This window comes from Oncorhynchus mykiss, chromosome 31, assembly GCF_013265735.2.
Source record: "Oncorhynchus mykiss isolate Arlee chromosome 31, USDA_OmykA_1.1, whole genome shotgun sequence".
Classification (NCBI taxonomy): domain Eukaryota; kingdom Metazoa; phylum Chordata; class Actinopteri; order Salmoniformes; family Salmonidae; genus Oncorhynchus; species Oncorhynchus mykiss.
Window position 1 is genome coordinate 16,829,117 of NC_050571.1, and position 20,287 is coordinate 16,849,403.

The following is a 20,287-nucleotide window of genomic DNA, read 5'->3' on the forward strand; positions in this document are numbered from 1 at the left end:
TCCTAAAAAAGAAAATGGTAAAACATATCACTATGAGGTTAAATATAAGGTCTGGACATGCAGATAAATTAAAAGCAGATTTTTTTGGGGGGGGGTCTCAGGACTGATAGGTTTAAGAGTTTTGTCCAGATGTCTGATTCAAAATTAAATAATCAAATATTAAAATGGTTATTGTTCAGAGAAACATTGAAAGTGCACAACATTTGTCAGAGAGGTTCATTTACACACTTATTTACCTACTCATCTGTTGGTTTGGGATAACCAAACCTCAGATCTAACTCAGCCATTATGCAGTGGCAGTGGTCAAATCAATGAAATGTAATTCATCTTAACATGTTCGTTGCACCTCATGATTCTGACTTTGCTCATAACTAGCCCCCGAGCCCAAAAACTGAGCATGACAATTCCTGCCCACAGCATGCGACCCAAACCTGTTCAACAGGAGGCAATGAGCAATGTATGCAGTATATGGCCTTCACAGTTGACTGTGTACCAAGTAGGTCATTCTGTTTAATACTTCATCAAATACTTACATGCCGTCACAAACAAACAGTTCTTCAACATCAGTAAAAACAAACGACATCCAGTATTTCTGTCAAACGTAGGTTCACGTTTATCACACTGTGGGGCCTTATTACAGGGCAGTTCTCAGCTGAGAGGATACCTTTCTCCATCACCATCTATAATTTGAGTCAGTTTTAAAACAACCAGTCTAGTATTTCCTCAGGTTCCTCACATCGTTGTGTTTACAGTAATAATAGGTTTACAGTAATAATGGGTTTACAGTAATAATGGGTTTACATTAATAAATCGGTACTGTTCCCCATTCTCATGCTCCTCTCCATTGTCAAGTGGCAGCACACCTTCTCTATAGACAATCACCATCACGTCAGCTTTACATAATAGGATAGCCAGTCAGTGAATAGCTCTCTTCCCCATAGTCAAGTGGCAGCAGAGCCGTGGGGTGCTAAGAGTGCTGCAGCACCTCCTGATAAATCATAATAAAAAAAATATTACTATAAACATTTCCTCAGAATTTCCAACATGCTTTCAATGACGATGACAGCTCTACGGTGTATTCGGAAACTATTCAGACCCCTTGAATTTTTCCACATTTTGTTACGTTACAGCCTTATTCTAAAATGGATTAAATAGTATTTTCCCCCTCATCAATCTACACACAATAACCCCATAATGACAAAGCAAAAACAAAAATGATATCACATGTACAGGTTTCTCCCATTCTTCTCTGCACATCCTCTCAACCTCTGTCAGGTTGGATGGGGAGCGTTGCTGCACAGCTATTTTCAGGTCTCTCCAGAGATGTTCGATCGGGTTCAAGTCCGGGCTCTGGCTGGGCTACTCAAGGACATTCAGAGACTTGTCCCGATGCCACTCCAGCACTATCTTGGCTGTGTGCCAAGGTCATTGTCCTGTTGGAAGGTGAACCTTCACCCCTGTCTGAGGTCCTGAGCGCTCTGAAGCAGGTTTTCATCAAGGATCTCCCTGTACTTTACTCTGTTCATCTTACCCTCGATCCTGAATAGTCTCCCAGTCCCTGCCACTGAAAAACAGCACTATGCTTCACCGTAGGGATGGTGCCAGGTTTCCTCCAGATGTGACGCTTGGCAATCAGGCCAGAGTTCAATCTTGGTTTCGTCAGACCAGAGAATCTTTTTTCTCATGGTCTGAGTCCTTTTGGCAAACTCCAAGCGGGCTGTTATGTGCCTTTTACTGAGGAGTGGCTTCCGTCTGGCCACTCTACCATAAAGGCCTGATTGATGGAGTGCTGCAGAGATGGTTGTCCTTCTGGAAGGTTCTCCCTCAAAAAATCTAATCTTTTAAAAAATATATATATATTTCACCAGGTAGGCCAGTTGAGAAGTTCTCATTTACAACTGCGACCTGGCCAAGATATGCTTGTGTTCCTAGCTCCAACAGTGCAGTAGTATCTAACAATTCACAACAATACACACAATCTAAAAGTAAAAGAATGGAATTAAGAAATATATAAATATTCGGACGAGCAATGTCTGAATGGCATTGACTAAAATACAGCAGAATACAGTATATACATATGAAATGAGTAAAGAGGTATGTAAACATTATTAAAGTGACTAGTGTTCCATTATTAAAGGGACCAGTGATTCCATGTCTATGTATATAAGGTGCATGGTTGAGTAACCGGGTGGTAGCCGGTTACTCAGAAGCTGTTTTTCAGTCTCTCGGTCCCAGCCAGGGAACCTCACATCTCCACAGACGAACTCTGTCAGAGTGACCATGAGGTTCTTGGTCACCTCCCTGACTTAGACCCTTCTTCCGCCGGGCCAGCTCTAGGGAGAGTCTTGGTGGTTCCAAACTTCTTCCATTTAAAGAATGATGGAGGCCACTGTGTTCTTGGGGACCTTCAATGCTGCAGACATTTTTTGGTACCCTTCCCCAGATCTGTGCATCGACACAATCCTGTATTGGAGCTCTACGGACAATTCATTCGACCTCATGGCTTGGTTTTTGCTCTGACATGCACTGTCAACTGTGGGACCTTATATAGACAGGTGTGTGCCTTTCCAAATCATGTCCAATCAATTTAATTTACCACAGGTGGACTCCAATCAAGCTGTAGAAAAATCTCAAGGATAATCATTGGAAACAAAATGCACCTGAGCTCGTATAGCTAACATTTGTGAATTTGGTTGGGTCACTCACAAAGTTGCATATTGCAGCTTTAAGTCAGTTTCATACCAGTCAGTGATTACTTCTCTATAGAGCTGAATTTTCAGAACTACCCCATGGATCCGTCAGAAGTTCCTGTCCCTTGTTGTCTTTCACACTAAATGAATCTATCAGAAATGTATTCTTGTTCTCCTTCTCAGTTCTCAGGATGGTGCTGTTGCACTCTGTCTGGTTCCTCATTATCTCTGACCACAGCTTCATCACCTGAGCAGGGCTGCGTTTGTGTACCAGTAAGATAGTGTGGTACGCACACCGCTCTTCCCTATCTTTCTTGGGGAAGTCGAAGGTGAGGAAGGCGGGGTGGTGGATGGGGTGGACCCCGAGCCTGTGGAGGCACATGCCCACGTAGACATCATCAATGGGGTACAGGTGAACTCTCCGGGAAATACGGTTGAGCCTCAGGGCCAGCTCCCCTGAGTACACCACCCCTCCCCCACCCCCGTACGGAGGGTACAGACCATTATAGAAACTAGCAGGAATAAAGTACTTGGTAGTGTTGACTCTGTTGGGGCTGGCTGCTCCTATCACATCCCCTACCATGAATCCCTTCATAAACTCTGACCCAGGCGCACCTGACAGGATCGTCTGCTCCCGGAGGTAGTCTAAGAGAGCAGGGGTCCGCAACAGGACGTCGTCGTCCCCTTTAAAGACGAAGCGTGCCATGGAGCAGCGGGTGGAGAGCCAGTCCCACAGCAGCACGTCCTTCAGGGTGAGGTTAAAGAAGGAGTCGTGGAAGTCCCACTGGAGGATGTCCCTGTACCGGCGGCTCTCCAGCTGCAGCAGCTCGTTGACGTCAACTCGGGACTCTGCGTGGTTCTTCCCTAGGAGGAAGACCCTCCGCACCACACCGCCGTTCCCTGTCGCCCCTGCCACCCATCCCGCCCGGCCCCATGTCTGCCGGATGGCTTGACGGTTCTCAAAGTTCAGAGCCTTGGTCTTAATGGCCAGCACTAGGAAAGGCCCCTGTCCCTTCCTTGGCCCACGCCCACACAGTTTAGCAGGCTCAATGAGGACAGGGTAGTCCCTGAAGTGCATGGAGCGCACAAACATCTGCATCTGCAGGGGCAGCTCCGGGAAATCTGCCATTTGAGACGTCAAGTTCCCAATCTCAGAGAACCCTGCACTCAAGGTGGGGAAGGAAAACCGCAAATAGTTTTTATTATTGTTATTATTGGTATCAAGATGGTAATTGTACTCTCTGCTGGGCATCAGGATGGGGTTGTAGTGGCGGTCAATGTGTAACTGGAGCAGGTTCCAGAGAGCTCCTCCGTGGGGCTTGGGGTCCCAGAAGGAGCTGGTGGGATGGGGGGCCACGGTGCCATTACTAGTTAACCCCAGTGCAATGAAGCGCTCTGGTGGAGTTTGTGGGATAGGGGCAGCAACGCCTGGGCCTGTGGTGGTGGTAGTACCATAGCACACAGCCAGGGTGACGTACACACAGAGAGATCCCACCAGGACACCTGGAGTACAGCACAGGCATAGGAGAACACGCCGCCACCGCCAATGGTAGCACGCCATTTAACTACAGAAAGAGGAGCAAGGGAGAGAGAGCAGGCAGTGGAGAGGTGGCGGGATACATTTGGAGAAGAGTAGGGAAGAAATGGGGAAGAGATGTAAGGAGAGAGAGGGAGGAATGATAAGGGGAGTGAGAGAGGAGGGGAGGAGAGAGGTGGGAGATTTTATTATTGCAATCTTTTGTCACTTAAATCAATACAGCTACATGACTAACTAAGAATAATGACTAGGGCCCTGTGTTTTGGACAATCATGTGACATGCCTGGATTTTTACCTTTATTTAAAGCTTTTTCATCAACAGTCCTCATTTGTTTTTATGTCAGATGGTCCAGCACCGTCCTCAGACAATTGCTTTAATGTAAAATATTTAATTTCAAATACCGGATAAGAATACATCTTATTTTAAGTAATTTATTAGTGCTTGACTTGGGCACGTCGCCGAACAGGTGTTGTGCCGAAAATCTCCCCCCTGAGGAAAATCTCTCCCTTGCCAGAATCCCCCCCCCCCCTCTAATTTCCTTAATTTTGTGACTAGAGTCAAATACTTTCTGTGACACACATCAGAGTCAAATACTTTCTATAGAACAAACTTCACGATAGGCAACCGAAATTAATAATTAATGTACAGATAAAGTTGGAAGTTTACATACACTTAGGTTGGAGTCAATAAAACTTGTTTTTCAACCACTCCACAAATTTCTTGTTAACAAACTATAGTTTTGGCAAGTCGGTTAGGACATCTACTTTGTGCATGACACAAGTAATTTTTCCAAAAATTGTTTACAGACAGATTATTTCCCTTATAATTCACTGTATCACAATTCCAGTGGGTCAGAAGTTTACATACACTAAGTTGACTGTGCCTTTATACAGTTTGGAAAATGTCAGAAAATTATGTCATGGCTTTAGAAGCTTCTGATAGTCTAATTGACATAATTTGAGTCAATTGGAGGTGTACTTGTTCAATGCTGAATTGTTTCAATGAGCACTTTGTATCATCTGGTAGGCTGTTTGATTCAGTGTCCTCTGTCTCTGTACAACCCCGTGTGGGTGAACCAGTGAGAGCTGGTCAAACTTTTAGCTTTTTGCCATTCTCAGTGCAGGTGGTACATAAAGCCCTGAAATCCTTAGATCAGAGAAAGCCTGCAGGTCCTGATCTTTTGGATCCCTGCTTTTTAAATCTGGCAGCTGATTTCATAGCTGAACCATTTACATCTCTATTCAATCTAACCCTGGAATGTAATGACATTCCAAAGATCTGGAAATCAGCATTTGTCCTACCACTTTTAAAAGGGGGAGATCCAACTCAACAAAAAAATTGAAGCTGAAATTGGGATTTTATTTTAGGAATAAGGCCTGTTTTTCTTTTGAAGCCAGAAGGAGGCTAGTATCAGCTACATTTATGCCTTTACTAGACTATGGGGATATTTTATATATGAATGCTTCCTTCCGCTCAGTGTTTGAGATCAATGGACACTCTTTACCATGGCACTTTGAGATTTATTTTAAACTGCAAAACCCTTACGCACCACTGTACTTTGTATACCAGGATTGGCTGGCCTTCTCTAGTCACTCGTAGGCTCAGTCACTGGTATGCTTTTATCTACAAAGCCATTTTGGGTTTACTACCTTTTTATTTGTGCATTTTTATTGTTCAGAAATGTGGTGGGTACTCTCTTCGTTCGCTGGACTTTATCCTGCTAACTGTTCCAAATGTCCGAACTGAATTTGGTAAAAGGGCTTTTATGTACTCTGCGCCATCATCTTGGAACACCTTACAAAATACTTTTAAATTGGAAGAACTTGTCCCGATTGGTGTTTTTAAATCACTGATGAAGGATTTTGAGGCTGAATGCCTGATCTGTCAATGTTTTTAATTAGCTGTTTTATACTCTTGTGAATTCAATGGTTTTTACTAGATTACTTGTAGTTTTTCATGTTGTCTGTCTGTAATTTTTTTGTAATGGTGCTGCCTTTCTTGGCCAGGGCGCTCTTAAAAAAGAGATTTTAATCTCAATGAGCCCTTCCTGGTTAAATAAAGGTTAAATTAAATTAAATTAAAACTTGTGCATGTCTTTCAAGGCCTACCTTCAAACTCAGTGCCTCTTTGCTTGACATCATGGGAAAATCAAAAGAAATCAGCCAAGACCTCAGAAAAAAATATGGAGACCTTCACAGGTCTGGTTCATTCTTGGGAGCACTTTCCAAATGCCTGAAGGTACCACATTGATCTGTACAAACAATAGTATGCAAGTATAAACACCATGGGACCACGCAGCCGTCATACTGCTCAGGAAGGAGACGCGTTCTGTCTCCTAGACTTTGGTGCGAAAAGTGCAAATCAATCCCAGAACAACAGCAAAGGACCCTGTGAAGATTCTGAAGGAAACAGGTACAAAAGTAAAATGAGTCCTATAATCGGCAGAACCTGAAAGGCCGCTCAGCAAGGAAGAAGCCACTGCTCCAAACATCCATAAAAAAGACAGACTACGGTTTGCAACTGCAAATCATACTTTTTGGAGAAATGTCCTTTGGTCTGATGAAACAAAAATATAACTGTTTGGCCATAATGACCATCATTATGTTGGAGGAAAAAGGGGGAAGCTTGCAAGCCGAAGAACACCATCCCAACCGTGAAGCACGGGGGTGGCAGAATCATGTTGTGGGGGTGCTTTGCTGCAGGAGGGACTGATGCACTTCACAAAATAGATGGCATCATGCGGCTGGAAAATGATGTGGATATATTGAAGCAACATCTCAAGACGTCAGTCAGGTAGTTAACGCTTTGTCGCAAATGGGTCTTCCAAATGGACAATGACCCCAAGCATACTTCCAAAGTTGTGTCAAAATGGCTTAAGGACAACAAAGTCAAGGTATTGGAGTGGCCACCACAAAGCCCTGACCTCAATCCTATTGAACATTTGTGGGCATAACTGAAAAGCGTGTGCGAGCAAGGAGGCCTACAAACCTGACTCAGTTACACCAGCTCTGTCAGGAGGAATGGGCCAAAATTAACCTAGCGTATTGTGGGAAGCTTGTGGCTACCCGAAACATTTGACCCGAGATAAACAATTTAAAATCAATGCTACCAAATACTAATTGAGCGTATGTAAACTTCTGACCCACTGTGATGAAAGACATAAAAGCTTAAATAAATAATTCTCTCAACTATTATTCTGACATTTCACATTCTTAAAATAGTGGTGATCCTAACTGACCTAAAACAGGGACTTTTTACTAGGATTAAATGTCAGGCATTGTGAAAAACTGAGTTTAAATGTATTTGGCTAAGGAGTATGTAAACTTCCCACTTCAACTGAATGTGTGTTATATTAAACATAGAGGAGGGAGTAAAATGTTGGCAAGCAATAAACATTTCAGAACAACTGTGGTTGAATTATTATCCTTACACTTTAAAAATTACTCTCCGAATAAGACATGGGAGAGATGACGAATTATGGCAAAGATATTTATTTATAGACTAATACAAAATCAGTAGCGGATCTTGCGGTGCTGGTGTTGTGCCAAAAAGCTCCCCCCTGCCAGAAAAGCAAAGAGATGTATTTATCGACTAATACACCTGAAACAAATAGCCAAACCGAAAACTGCAGACATTACTAGTGCCTCCCACGCGATCAAACCGACATAAAAAAAAATAATGAAATGCAGGCCAGAAATCCCAACAAGCAAGCAAATCGCAGCAATGAAGAATTGAGTGCGTGCGAGTTCACGCGAGACGGGGGGGATTCTGGCAAGGGGGAGCTTTTCTGCACAACACCGGAACCGGGGGCTGAGGGGGGGTCACCAAGAGCGCCATACAAGCTAGAACCGCCACATACACTTGAAACAAATAGCCAAACCGAAAACTGCAGATAAATTGCTTTCTGCTACTAAGATCAGTGAAATATAGGCTAAACTGACAACGGAGTGAAGAGCAGAAATATCAACTAGCAAGCAAGTCACAGCAATGAAGGACGTGAAGGGGCGGATAATTCTGACGGGGGAGACTTTCGGCACAACACCGGCTCTAATCATTTTTGGGGAAATTGCGTACTGACTCCTCTATAAAACAAAGTAGTTTATCGCCGGCCCAAATTCACAAAGTTGATCAAAGCTGAATGAAGGTGGGATCTGCATTGATCTGAAATGGAGAGTGGGCATTCATTTCCTGATTCCGTTTTGTTCAAGTTTATTTGCCGCTAGTCTGTAACATTGCATATCAAGGGTGGCAACCATCCTCCAGGATAGCTACTGGGTGTGCAGGCTTTTGTTCAAGCCCTAGTCTAACCACATTATAGCCTAAACATCAGCTGCTCAACATGACCTTGATAAGCAGACTTGGGTGTTTCAGGGCTGGATCAAAAGCTAAGCACAAACAGGATCTCTCCAGGTGGAAGGTTGACCACATCTTGATAACGTGTGACTAACAGTACAGTTCTACTTTCTGGGGGTTTAAGTTCCTTGATAAAGGGCACAATGGCAGGAGATGGTAGGCCTACATGGGATCAGACACAGCTGCCTTTCAGTGTCAATAATGGTTACTTTTTCATGTAGGCTATAATAATAGTCATGAAAAGTTGGTTAAGTCATGGAAAATGTGTATGTACCCATCAGAGGTTTCTATAGCATAATGTAATTTGTGAATTTTGGTGAACAGTCTAATGGATTGACTTGGAAAAAGACAGACCCTGCACTTATTTAATCCCAAGTCAAGCACTGCCATTTATGAGTATGTAACAAACATGGCACAACAAGTGTGATGTGTATTGGGATATACAGTGGAAAATAAAGTAGGGCTTTAGATTCCTTATCAATAATGAAATATCTAAAAATTATATGATATTCAAAATTCATTGATCGTCTATTAGGCATATCTGAGTACTTCAAAATTAGTAAATTTGACCACATCCTACCTTGATTTTCCCCTTTGAAACAAATGTTTTTCCATATGACTATTATAGGCTAATATAAGCGTTGACTTGGATTTGTATCCATCGTGTGTGCCAATTGATATAAAAATGAGCTTGCCAAAACGTAAATTATATAATCACATAATAGCCTATAAATCAAAGGTATGATCTTTTCTTTGGTCTTCTCAGACGATCCGGAGACCAAATGATCCCCTTGAAGTGTTCTCCACCAATACAAACTACTGTGAAACAGCATAGCGGCAGAGCAAGAATTTACCTACAGTTTACAGCAAAACCAGTTGCAGGTATATACATGAAGGACACTCCCCTCTATTGTCAGAAACGAGAACAGAGATACCTTACCTGATCGATCACTCAGTTTCAATCAATCAGCACCATACATGTTACTGTTGTTTATTTACTTTTAAGTCCCACTCCATTTTTGCACATTTCCCGTTGAAAAATGATCATTCAAGTATACATACAGTAAGCAACACCGTGTATTTCACAATTGCGAAAGTCAAGGGTTTGGCTTTATTGAGTCAAGGTTTGGCTTTATTGAGTCATAATACCCATAAAACCTAGCAATGAGAAACACACTTAACAGGCTCAAAACAAGGTAGCCATGACTAAATGCAGCTAAACAAACGCCCTTCTTCATGAAAACTTTTTTAAATTGAAAACCAGCCCAGCCAACATTTCCATGTGGGGCACATAAGTGTTAATAAAGGGCTGTTACATGGGCCACATTAGGTAAACCCAAAAGGGACCTACAAAGTTTTGTCCTCAGTATCCAAGCTGACCCCAAGTGTGGTTGCCATGTTGGGCTTATTAAGGGACCCTAGTGGGCAACTGTGTGATAACCCACATGGGCTCCAGGTTTTATCCCAGGTGAGTTAAAGAATGGTTACCACTTGGACCCCCATCTAGGATAACCAGAAGGTTCTCATAAAGTTGTCCTCAGTATCCATGTTGGCCCCACATGTGGTTGCCATGTTGGGATTTATGTGGGTTCATACATTTTGAAGTCCAAGATGGCAACATTTCAACCACACCCATGTCGACAATGAAGATGAGCAATGCTGCAGCAGCATCAGTTTCTACTTCTATTAGTTCATCCTTTTCCAGATATGAAAGTAGACATCCCTCAGTTACACAAGATGGTTGTTACATGCTGTGCTTTGGTCAATCTGAGAGTTCTGTTGTGCCATTTGAGGAGAGCACTTTCACCTTGTCATCATGACAAATGTGCCCCCTTAAACCATATCAATATATAAAATGTAATTTGGAACATGTAAAAGACTATTGTTTGAAACTATAAACATAGTGTACTTTAATAATGTTGTTGTATGGGTGAAATGAAAAGTATTGTGTCATCTCTGCTCTGCCTAGCCCCATTGAATAAAAAGTATTGTGTAATCTCTGCTCTGCCTAGCCCCATTGAATAAAAAGTATTGTGTCATCTCTGCTCTGCCTAGCCCCATTGAATAAAAAGTATTGTGTCATCTCTACTTTGCCTAGCCCCATTGAATAAAAAGTATTGTGTCATCTCTGCTCTGCCTAGCCCCATTGAATAAAAAGTATTTCTTATAGCCTAACTTTTCTTTCTTTACAATTTAAACATTTAGCATAGACAATGTAATTGTTGTGGGAGTCTTAGGCAAAACATCTTCATTATCACAGTGGCACCTCCAGGTGCCACTCAGACCTTGGAGAAAAGTATCTGTCATTGAACTTGGTGGTAGTAGTTGTGTGTTTTCAGATAAGGATCCCCATCATCTTCTGATTCCAACCTAGATCACAAGAGTTGGATATGCTAATAATTTCATGTCAGCACAAGGCAGGTACAAAAAAAGAACAGTATGTAAACAATGTGTGAGTTAAACTATTCTCTGCTTCAGATGCACAGTGTCAAGGAGTGCATTGCAAATGCCCATAAGGCTAATGCCATCATACTGTAGGCCAGTGGTTCCCAACTCCAGTCCTCGAATATACCCCCAAAGGTACAGTTTTACTGTAGCTCTGGACAAACACACCTGATTCAACTTGCCAACTAATCATCAGGCCCTAAATAAGTTGAATCAGGTATGTTTGTCTGGGGCTACAACAAAAATGTGTGATGTTGTGGGTACTGGAGTTGGGAACCACTGATGTAGGTCATTATCAGCTGCAAAATGGGTTCACATGGCTGTTATCCCGAAGAAAATAGTGACGATCAAATAAGACAACACAGAAATAGACTAATTAGAGACAGATGCCCTTCCCCTCTTTATTGAAAGATTGTGATCTGGGATTAATCAACATCAACACTAGTTCATCCTGAATAAAGGTTAAGTTAATAATTACAACAAGTTAACACTTAACTTCAAATAATCAACACTTTCATATAATTTCAAAATGTACAAGTAATCTAACTCGTTTGTAAAGGTTAGACATTTCAGTAAAAACAAGGACGCGGCCAACCCCACCCACTGAGACCTGATCTACTGGTTGAGCAGAGTTCTGTCCAGCCCAGCAATAGCCCACGTAATTATAAACTAATTAGGTTTGATACATTGAATCAGGTGTGTTAGTACTTGGTTGGAACAGAAGCAAGAGCTTCTTCCAACACCGCGGTTGGTAGGTGATTTGCGATGCAACTGCAAGCCCTCTATTTTGCACGTTCTGTGCCCAGGATTCGAGACAAGCAGTTGGACATCGTAGACGTGGTGCGCAGCCTGAGAAAGCGAAGGGATGACATATTTCCGCGGACAACCATCATGTGGTTCACAATGAGAATCAAGAAGCCAAGGAGTCCAGGTTTCTCGTGGAGAATAAACTACGAATCAAATATTCTCTCACTCCAGAAGATGCTGATGCAAGGGAAAAACTTTAACCGGTGGCAAAAGAGGCTAGAGAAGAAGGGAGACATCCCTCAATTAACTACAGCCGCAGAGATGAAGGGAGACATCCCTCAGTTAACTACAGCGGCATAGATGAAGGGAGACATCCCTCAGTTAACTACAGTATTCCTTTTGCATTTATCGATGGAAAGAAGATCGATTGCCAGGACGTCATGAATGTACTGAATGTTTTGAAAACATTGTGCTCAGGTATATAGCTACATTGCTCTTTGGAGTCCACATCAGCAACAAACTAACATGGTCCAAGCACACCAAGACAGTCGTGAAGAGGGCACAACAAAACCTATTCACCCACAGGAGACTGAAAAGATTTGACATGAAGGGTTGCATCACTGCCTGGTATGGCAACTGCTCGGACTCTTACTGCAAGGCACTACAGAGGGTAGTGCGTATGGCCCAGTACATCACCGGGGCCAAGCTTCCTGACATCCAGGACCTCCATACCAGGCGGTGTCAGAGGAAGGCCCTAAAAATTGTCAAAGACTCCAGCCACCCTAGTCATAGACTTTTCTCTCTGCTACTGCACAGCAAACAATATCAGAGCGCCAAGTCTACGTCCAGGAGGCTTCTAAACAGCTTCTACCCCCAACCCATAAGACTCCTGAACAGCTAATCAAATGGTTACCCAGACTATTTGCACCCGCCCCCCCCCCCCCCCCCCCACCTCTTCTACACTGCTGCTACTCTGTTATTATCTACTTTAATAACTCTTCCTACATGTACATATTACCTCAATCACCTCAACACTGGTGCCCCCGCACATTGACTCTGTACCGGTACCCCCTCTATTATTTACTGCTGCTCTTTAATTATTTGTTATTCATATCTCTTACTTTTTATAGATATTTTCAACTGCATTGTTGGTTAAGTAAGCATTTCACTGTAAGGTCTACTGCACCTGTTGTATTTGGCTCATGTTACAAATAACATTTGATTTGATTGACTTGAAATCGATGTCATCCTGTTTCTTAGTCAAATGAAAATGTGAAGAGTTAGCTAAATTACTCTTGAGTAATAAGTTGATTGTCATTTTTACATTCCCCCATTTTATATCACCAGGTTTGGAAATGTGAATACGGGTTCATCGTATTGATCACAGCTACCTCTGTTTAGGGTAGTCCAGTTCTTTCTCTAAGCTCAGGTTTCCTTACAGCTACCTAGCTTACTAGTTCAACTAGTTATTAATATCACTACACTGTTTGTTTTCTTCTTATTTTTTTTTGTCAGGTTATGCAACGTTTTGAATTCAATGCACTAAATATTGTTTCTAAAAATGCCACCAAAGATTTAAAAAATGGAGCTGATGATGGGCTTGAAGTTGACATGATATAAGTAAACTGGATAAAAAGATGTATGCTTAGAGCTGAATCTATATGGTACTTCATTCCCTGTCATATTTTTGTGGAAATACAACCATTATCCAACAAAATGACCCACCAAACTGTCCAAATTTCATGAACAAGCCCTTTAGTGTGGAAAATATGTTATGTCCACAACTTCTCCCCACACAAGGCCCTGCTGTAGAACAACAAATATATGGTTTTTGTTCTTCCCTAAGTGGTTTGAAAGAAATATTATATTTGTGCTTGATTTATTTAATAAAGAAGGAAATATACTCTCTTATAGAGTTCTTAGAAACATAACTTCCCAGTACATTATAAATAATTGAATTATATATGCAAAGCAATACCTTCAGGACATATTAATTATATCAATTAATCTAATTTGTGTTTTGGAGAACATGTCAAGATAGATGCACAATTTATGTTTGAAGGGTGACCCTGCTGGGTAAGAAATGTAATAGTACATTTTTTTAACCAACATTTTGTGATATCAAATTGGCGGACAGCCAGACCCTCCCCTAACCCAGTTGACGCTTGGGCAATTGCGAGCCTCCTCATGGGTCTCCCGAGTCACGACCCAGAAGAAAGGACTTTGTTTCTGGCCAATTTAAGCCTATAATCGAACCCACAAATGCTGATGCTCCAGATACTCAACGAGTCTACAGAAGGACAGTTTTATTGCTTCTTTAATCAGAACAACAGTTCTCAGCTGTGCTAACATAATTGCAAAAGGGTTTTCTAATGATCAATTAGCCTTTTAAAATTATTAGCTAACACAACGTGCCATTGGAGCACAGGAGTGATGGTTGCTGATATTGGGCCTCTGTACGCCTATGTAGATATTCCATAAAATAAATCTGCTGTTTCCAGCTACAATAGTGATTTACAACATTAACGATGTCTACACTGTATTTCTGATCAATTTGATGTTATTTTAGTGGACAAAACATTTATCTTTCAAAAACAAGGACATTTCTAAGTGACCCCCAACTTTTGAACGGTAGTGTACATGTAGTGATATGTTTTTTTGTTACTGTATTGTAAGTATAAATGTTATTAAAAAAAAATATAAAAAAAACAACATTCCATGACATGCAGTAAGGAATTGTTGGTAGATTAATAGATAAACCCTCTCAAAGTATAGGGAAAGACAGCCTACCTCTTTATGGTTGTTTGATCAATAGGACTGTAAAGTTCCCAAATGTAAGAGGACTCCTGTGGGATTTACATATTTGTAGAAATCCATTCAGCTGTATTATGTGGCTTTTGCCAAATGCATTCTAAAGATCTAAAGTCGCACTGTTGCAACTGCCTGTAAACACACAGTCCAGTTCAAAAGTAAATGATGGCAGACCCTTGTGGAAAATTGCTTGTTTGCATAAAGGCTTGTTGTCTTTGGCGCACTGGTCTGCGTAGGCTCCAGTTCCGGAGGAGACAGATTTTATTAGGTTCTATTTACTGTAATGTCTATTAATTGTCCAAACACATGGGCACTTTCCCACTCTATATTGCTATAGAATTCTCACAAATGCCTTAGTATACTTAACTCACAAACATTCTAAGAATTTATGAAAAACGTGAAAATGACCATATCCATATCTCGCTTGTCAGAAGAAATAAAATAAAAAGTGTGATATTGTTTGTTTTGTTAAAATGCTTTCAGTTCCACTTTAAAGGGCTGTAGTTGACATACAGTAACCTTACTTTCATCTGGAGGACTAATCTTAATATTTTTGACCATTCAGAATCAATTCAAGACTTTCTGGTCAGTCTGTTCTAACAGATTGATTTAGCTCAATTGTTTTGGGTTTGTTTCATTTTATTTTTACGAAAGTAACAACAATTCAAAAAAATATATACAATACCCCCCCCCCCCCCCCCCCCCCCAAAAAAAAAGAGACTGAAATTCTTAAAAATAGTAAATTCCCAACATATTACAGCACGTGAATCGCAAATAATTTCCAAAGCAATTCCTGAACAACTCATCAGCATTCTGGCCAAAATGGCAGCTGTCAATTTTCTTCATTGTATTTGCTTGGTAGCTACGAACACGGCTTGAAACTTGGACCAAGTAGGCAAACAACCCATAAATACAGCAAGGGTCGTATACAATGGCTTACGAAAGTATTCACCCCCCTCTGCATTTTTCCTATTTTGTTGCCTTACAACCTGGAAATAAAATTGATTTTGGGGGCGGGGTTGTATCATTTGATTTATTTAGACAACATGCCTACCACTTTGAAGATGCAAATTAGAGCATGCATAACTATTCACCCCCCCCAAAGTCAATACTTTGTAGAGCCACCTTTTGCAGCAGTTACAGCTGAAAGTCTCTTAGGGTATGTCTCTATAAGCTTGGCACATCTAGCCACTGGGATTTTTGCTCATTCTTCAAGGAAAAACTGCTCCAGCTCCTTCAAGTTGGATGGGTTCTGCTGGTGTACAGCAATCTTTAAGTCATACCATGGATTCTCAATTGGATTGAGGTCTGGGCTTTGACGAAGCCATACCAAAACATTTAAATGTTTCCCCTTAAACCTCTCAAGTGTTACTTTAGCAGTATGCTTAGGGTCATTGTCCTGCTGGGTTGTGAACCTCCATCCCAGTCTCAAATCTCTGGAAGACTGAAACAGGTTTCCCTCAAGAATTTCCTTGTATTTAGCGCCATCCATCATTCCTTCAATTCTGACAAGTTTCCCAGTCCCTGCTGATGAAAAACATCCCCACAGCATGATGCTGCCACCATCATGCTTCACTGTGGGGATGGTGTTCTCGGGTTGGTGAGAGGTGCATTTTCCTTGATGGACAAAAGCCTAAATTTTAGTTTCATCTGACCAGAGTACCTTCTTCCATGTGTTTGGAGAGTCTCCCACATGCCTTTTGCCGAACACCAAACGTGTTTGCTTATTTTATTCTTTAAGCAATGGATTTTTTTTTTGGCCACTCTTCAGTAAAGCCCAGCTTTGTGGAGTGTACGGCTTAAAGTGGTCCTATGGACAGATACTCCAAACTCCACTGTGGAGTTTTGCAGCTCCTTCAGGGTTATCTTTGGTCTCTTTGTTGCCTCTCTGATTAATTCCCACCTTGCCTGGTTTGTGAGTTTTGGTGGGCGGCCCTGTCTTGGCAGGTTTGTTGTGGTGCCATATTCTTTCACATTTTTAATAATGGATTTAATGGTGCTCCGTGGGATGCTCAAAGTTTTTTATATTTTTTTGTAACCCAACCTTGATCTGTACTTCTCCACATCTTTGTCCCTGACCTATTTGGAGAGCTCCTTGATCTTCATGGTGCCACTTGCTTGGTGGTGCCCCTTGTTTAGTGGTGTTGCAGACTCTGGGGCCTTTCAGAACAGGTGTATATATAATGAGATCATGTGACAGATCATGAAACACTTAGATTCCACACAGATGGACTTTATTTAACTAATTATGTGACTTCTGAAGGTAATTGGTTGCACCAGATCTAATTTAGGGGCTTCATAGCAAAGGGGGTGAATACATATGCACACACCACTTTTCTGTGTTTTTTGTTGAATTTTTTAAAATAAGTTATTTTTTTCATTTGACTTCACCAATTTGTACTATTTTGTGTATGTCCATTACATGAAATCCAAATAAAAATCTATTTAAATTACAGGTTGTAATGCAACAAAATAGGAAAAATGCCTTGGGGTATAAATACTTTTGCAAGACACTGTAATTAGCTACTGAGAAATGTACACTTACAAAGAACTACATAGTCAACTCAGTGTTTCAAGCATGAATGTTTTCTTTACTAATAATGCAAGCTTGTTCAGCAAGCATACTATTTTGCTAAAGTTAGCTCCCATGCAAAACAATCTAGCTAACATTAGCTAGCCAACATTAACTAGTTTAACAAGGCCGGTTATAGTTTGTGCGAACTGACGCGGCTAGCTCACTCGACATCAGACATCCTATCGCGCAACAATAAGCCAAGGCCTAGTTTGTTAGTGACACAGCTAGCTAGCTAATTTGTAGCTAAGTAGCAAGCGAGCCATGAAATGTTGCTAATTTAACAGGAAGTTTACCCACAGTATCAGGGCATTGGAGTAAAATAATTAAGCCCCCCAATTTTCTGGAAAATAAAATGTTGTATTAGGTTCCAAAGACTATAAGGTTTTTTGGGATACCTCTTAATCCAGTTCACTTTTGTAGTCTGATTAAACAGCAGAAAATCTGAGACATTAGGACCACCTTAACAGATCTTGTTGGTAATGACATCAGTCCTGATCTTGCGTGGCAAATATTTCCAAATGAAATGAAATAATTTGTGGAGAGTGGTACACTTAGACTTGGGAATCTCTAAAGATGTAAAAATATAAAAGCCTCTGCCTTTGACAGGACAATACTACCCTGAAGAGATAAAGCTCTTGCCAACCATAAATTACATTTATTTTTTATAGATTCAATTAAGGGACTGACAGTCATTTATTTCAATTTGGTAATATTGACAGCTAAGTAGGTTACAACATATTTGACATAATGTCACATATTCTAGGACTCACTGTATCTTTCAGTGCAAAACTTTCACATTTTGCAATATTCTGTCACACCCTGATCTGTTTCACCTGTCCTTGTGATTGTCTCCACCCCGCTCCAGGTGTCATCCATCTTCCCCATTAGCCCCTGTGTATTTATACCTGTGTTTTCTGTATTTCTGTGTCAGTTAGTCTTGTTTGTTCAAGCCAACCAGTGTTTTGTGTCTCAGCGCCTGCGTTTCAGTTTCTCTTTTCGCAGTTTTGACATTGAGCCTGCCTGCCTGTCTCTGAGCCTGCCTGCATGCCTGCCTGTCTCTGAGCCTGCCTGCCTGTCTCTGAGCCTGCCTGCCTGTCTCTGAGCCTGCCTGCCTGTCTCTGAGCCTGCCTGCCTGCCTGTCTCTGAGCCTGCCTGCCTGTCTCTGAGCCTGCCTGCCTGTCTCTGAGCCTGCCTGCCTGTCTCTGAGCCTGCCTGCCGACTGGTATTGCTGCCCCCCTCTGGATTACCCTGGATTACCGATCTCTGCCTTACCCTGAATCTGCCTGCTGTCCGGTACCATTGTCCCACCTCTGGTTTTCTAACCCCTGCCTGCCTTCACCTGTCTATTGCCTACCCCTGTTTGGAACATTCAACTATTGTTTATTTGACTTGGTCTGCACCTGGGTTTTCCCTTCATACCTGAGATTCAATGCTAAACTTGACACTTGAGAGAATTGCTCTACTTTATGTAGGGCTGCTGGAACCTGACTTTTAATTTCTCAAAAACAGGGTTGTATCGTCAGCTAACTGGGAAATCTTCACCTCTTCATCATGTACAACAATTCCTTCAAATGGACTCTTGGTGACCATTGAACACATTATTTGTGATACTAACAGGAATACAAATGGTGATGCTACAGAGCCCATGACAAAGCAAAAAACAGGTTTTTATAAATGTATACAAATGTATTTAAAATAAACATTATTTACATAAGGAAAATGGGAATACCTAGTCAGTTGTGCAACTGAATGCATTCAACTGAAATGTGTCTTCTGCATTTAACCCAACCCCCCTTTGACTCAGATTATTCAGACTCTTTGCTATGAGACTCAATTGAACTCAGGTGCATCATGTTTCCATTGCGCTGTTTCTAAAACTTGATTGGAGTCCACCTGTGGTAAATTCAATTGATTGGATATGATTTGAAAAGGCGCGCGCACACACGCCTGTATAAAAGATCCCACAGTTGATGGTGCATGTCAGAGCAAAAACAAAGCCATGAGGTCGAATTAGTTTTCTGTAGAGCTCCCGGACAGGACTGTGTCGGGGTACAAAAAAATGTCCGCAGCGTTGAAGGTCCCCAAGAACACGGTGACCTCCATTCTTAAATGGAAGAAGTTTGGAACAACCAAGACATCACAAACATACCTGATTTAATGTATTTAGGGCCTGATTAGTTGACAAGTTGAATCAGGTGTGTTGGTCTGGGGCTACAATAAACTGTACCTTTGGGGGTATTCGAAGACCGCAGTTGGGAACCACTGGCCTACAGTATGATGGCATTATCCTTATGGGCATTTGCAATGCACTCCTTGACACTGTGCATCTGAAGCAGAGAATAGTTTAGCTCACACATTGTTTACATACTGTTCAGCTATATGTTCTCAATTTAAAAATGATACCAGTAGACAATGTATATGAGGCTAAACATTATACTAGGTACATTCATTTTTTTGGTGCAAATCCAACCCTTCTAGGTGGTGAAATGTCTGGAAGCCGGAGATAATCCAAATCAAATGTATTTAGAAAGCCCTTCTTACATCAGCTGATGTCACACAGTCCTGTACAGAAACCCAGCCTAAAACCCCAAAACAGCAAGCAATGCAGGTGTAGAAGCTCGGTGGCTAGGAAAAACTCCCTAGAAAGGCCAGAACCTAGGAAAAAACCTAGAGAGGAACCAGGCTATGAGGGATGGCCAGGGTGGCTTTGGAGATTATAACAGAACATGGCCAAGATGTTCAAATGTTCATAGATGACCAGCAGTGTCAAATAATAATAATCACAGTGGTTGTAGAGGTTGCAACAGGTCAGCACCTCAGGAGTAAATGTCAGGTGGCTTTTCATAGCCAATTATTCAGAGTATCGCTACCGCTCCTGCTGTCTCTAGAGTGTTGAAAACAGCATGACTGGGACAAGGTAGCACGTCCGGTGAACAGGTCAGGGTTCCATAGCCGCAGGCAGAACAGTTGAAACTGGAGCAGCAGCACGACCAGGGGGACTGGGGACAGCAAGGAGTCATCAGGCCAGGTAGTCCTGAGGCAAGGTCCTAGGGCTCAGGTCCTCCGAGAGAGCGAAAGAAAGAGAATTAGAGAGAGCGTACTAAAATTCACACAGGACACCGGATAAG

At 41.7% G+C, this 20,287-nt stretch overlaps 1 protein-coding gene across 1 annotated transcript; it reads right to left on the bottom strand.

The window, feature by feature from the left end:
• Positions 1 to 2,548: 2,548 nt before the first annotated feature.
• Positions 2,549 to 9,726, bottom strand: LOC110504664 (N-acetyllactosaminide beta-1,3-N-acetylglucosaminyltransferase 2-like). The gene is made up of 2 exons (XM_021583433.2): positions 9,522 to 9,726; positions 2,549 to 4,255 (listed from the first exon to the last, which is right to left on the bottom strand). Exon 2 carries the CDS (start codon positions 4,249 to 4,251, stop codon positions 2,761 to 2,763), a length of 1,491 nt encoding a protein of 496 aa, XP_021439108.2. The 5' UTR covers positions 4,252 to 4,255; positions 9,522 to 9,726; the 3' UTR covers positions 2,549 to 2,760.
• Positions 9,727 to 20,287: the final 10,561 nt, after the last annotated feature.